Source organism: Haplochromis burtoni, unplaced genomic scaffold (assembly GCF_018398535.1).
Source record: "Haplochromis burtoni strain Fernald_Lab_line unplaced genomic scaffold, NCSU_Asbu1 Contig_78, whole genome shotgun sequence".
Classification (NCBI taxonomy): Eukaryota; Metazoa; Chordata; class Actinopteri; order Cichliformes; family Cichlidae; genus Haplochromis; species Haplochromis burtoni.
In genome coordinates, this window is record NW_024582439.1 from 661,613 (window position 1) to 663,233 (window position 1,621).

General features: G+C 42.0%; 1 protein-coding gene across 2 annotated transcripts in view; it reads right to left on the reverse strand.

Moving 5' to 3' along the window:
- usp33 (ubiquitin specific peptidase 33) overlaps window positions 1–1,621 on the reverse strand; it is a 28,876-nt gene that overhangs the window by 18,278 nt on the left and 8,977 nt on the right. For both annotated transcript variants that reach the window (XM_005924557.3, XM_005924560.3), the window contains exons 2-4: window positions 1,409–1,507; window positions 1,214–1,267; window positions 1,044–1,106 (exon numbers count right to left, since the gene is read on the reverse strand). In XM_005924557.3, coding sequence (XP_005924619.1) covers window positions 1,044–1,106; window positions 1,214–1,267; window positions 1,409–1,492 — 201 coding nt within the window. In that variant the 5' untranslated portion in view covers window positions 1,493–1,507. The remainder of the gene's footprint in view (window positions 1–1,043; window positions 1,107–1,213; window positions 1,268–1,408; window positions 1,508–1,621) is intronic.

Below are 1,621 nucleotides of genomic sequence, written 5' to 3' on the forward strand. Positions count from 1 at the left end.
TCTCTTTTTTCCTTCTCTGCTTTTTGTAATTCTTTCTCTTGTCTTTACCTCCATGTAGTTTGACTTCAGGTAATAAAAATGTACAGATATTGAGTTTTGGTCAGCTCTGTGATCTTAGCTTGACAAAAACAAAAAAACAAAAACGTTATTCCCCTTTACTATTGTGTCACATACAATCTGGCAGTAGTCTCCATCACTGCGTAGTCAAGAGATTAAAATGTTTCTGTCCCCTCAGGGCTTCTGGAGCACTAATTAAGCATGGACCCTATTCTTGAAAGATTTAGATGGCTTCAACTGGAAAGAAAAATGAAAGGGAAAAAAAACAACACACACACACACACACACACAAAAGGTGGCTGGCGAGCACCGCAGACAGATGTCCCAGATAGAGGATGCATATTAAATTCATGAGCGATATCATTTAAAAATTGGCCAGCTAATATTACATTTCTCCACCAGCACCCTCTGTATCCAATATCCCTCTTACAGCCTTTTCCAGATACAGACTTAACAACGGATATAGTAACAGCCAGAGCAAATTACATGTTTGCCCCTTTAGTCCTCCTGTCCCCACATGGCCCTAGCGTGCTAGAGGAAAAGCCTTAGTCAACAGTGAGAGCACCAGAGGGTGGATGAGCTGCAGGAGGGGTAGTTACTGTAGCCATGGAACCGACAGTAATAGTGAGTCTCCTGCACTTCCCAGAGGAAAGGAGATTAATAATGGATGATCCACTGCTGAAACTGAACTGGATGTGTGGAGATGTGGCCAGACAGAGTTGGCTTGATGGTTTTTGAGAGCACGTGCACTTCAAAAGCTAAAAAGATGCACACTCGGGCTTTTTGACGAAGAAAAAACAATAAAAAATAAAAGTGGTGCTGGAGGTGCTTTTATTGCAAGTCATGACTCCTGGGACCTGGTATTCCTGAACTACCATCTGTTCCTCATCTGCTTTTCCTTTGGTTACATGTAATTTCGATTAAGTTGCATGTAATTTCAAATCCTGATACAATGGAAACGCACTGGAAAGTCTGATATGTCTCACCTGTGAGTGAACAGTGCTGTGGTCAGCATGAGATTCTCCACAACCCACGTAGGGGCATCCATTCTACGGAGAAAATAAACAGGGGATGCAGAAAAATGAAAATGCAGTCTAATGCGGATACTTTTTCACTAAGCAAGAGCAGCATTTTCCAGCAGCAAACATAGTCTTACCTCCAAACAGGCCCACAAATTTGGTCCACCAACTTTACAGTCTTGGCACTGGCCCTAGAAAAATGTGACACCCAGGTCAGGGTTATTTAATTTAAGGTGAGAAAGTACCAAAACAATAAAACCAGGCTTGTCATGCAGTCTTTGTTATGCTGCATAGCACTTTTAATACAACAGAGGGTGGAGAGGGTCACTCACATGAGATTTTTGAATAAGTTCTTCCTTGGTGATCTCACCCACGCAGTCCAGGTGGGGGCAGTCACAGCTGGACACCGGTGGCATTGCTCACCCACTGGTCTGAGGATGTGAAAGAGAAAGAAAAACAAACCAATAACATTTAGTTCATGACTTGCAATTTGAGTTGAGTGACTCAGAGTTAAAACGACGACAACAAAAAAAAAAAAAAAAAAA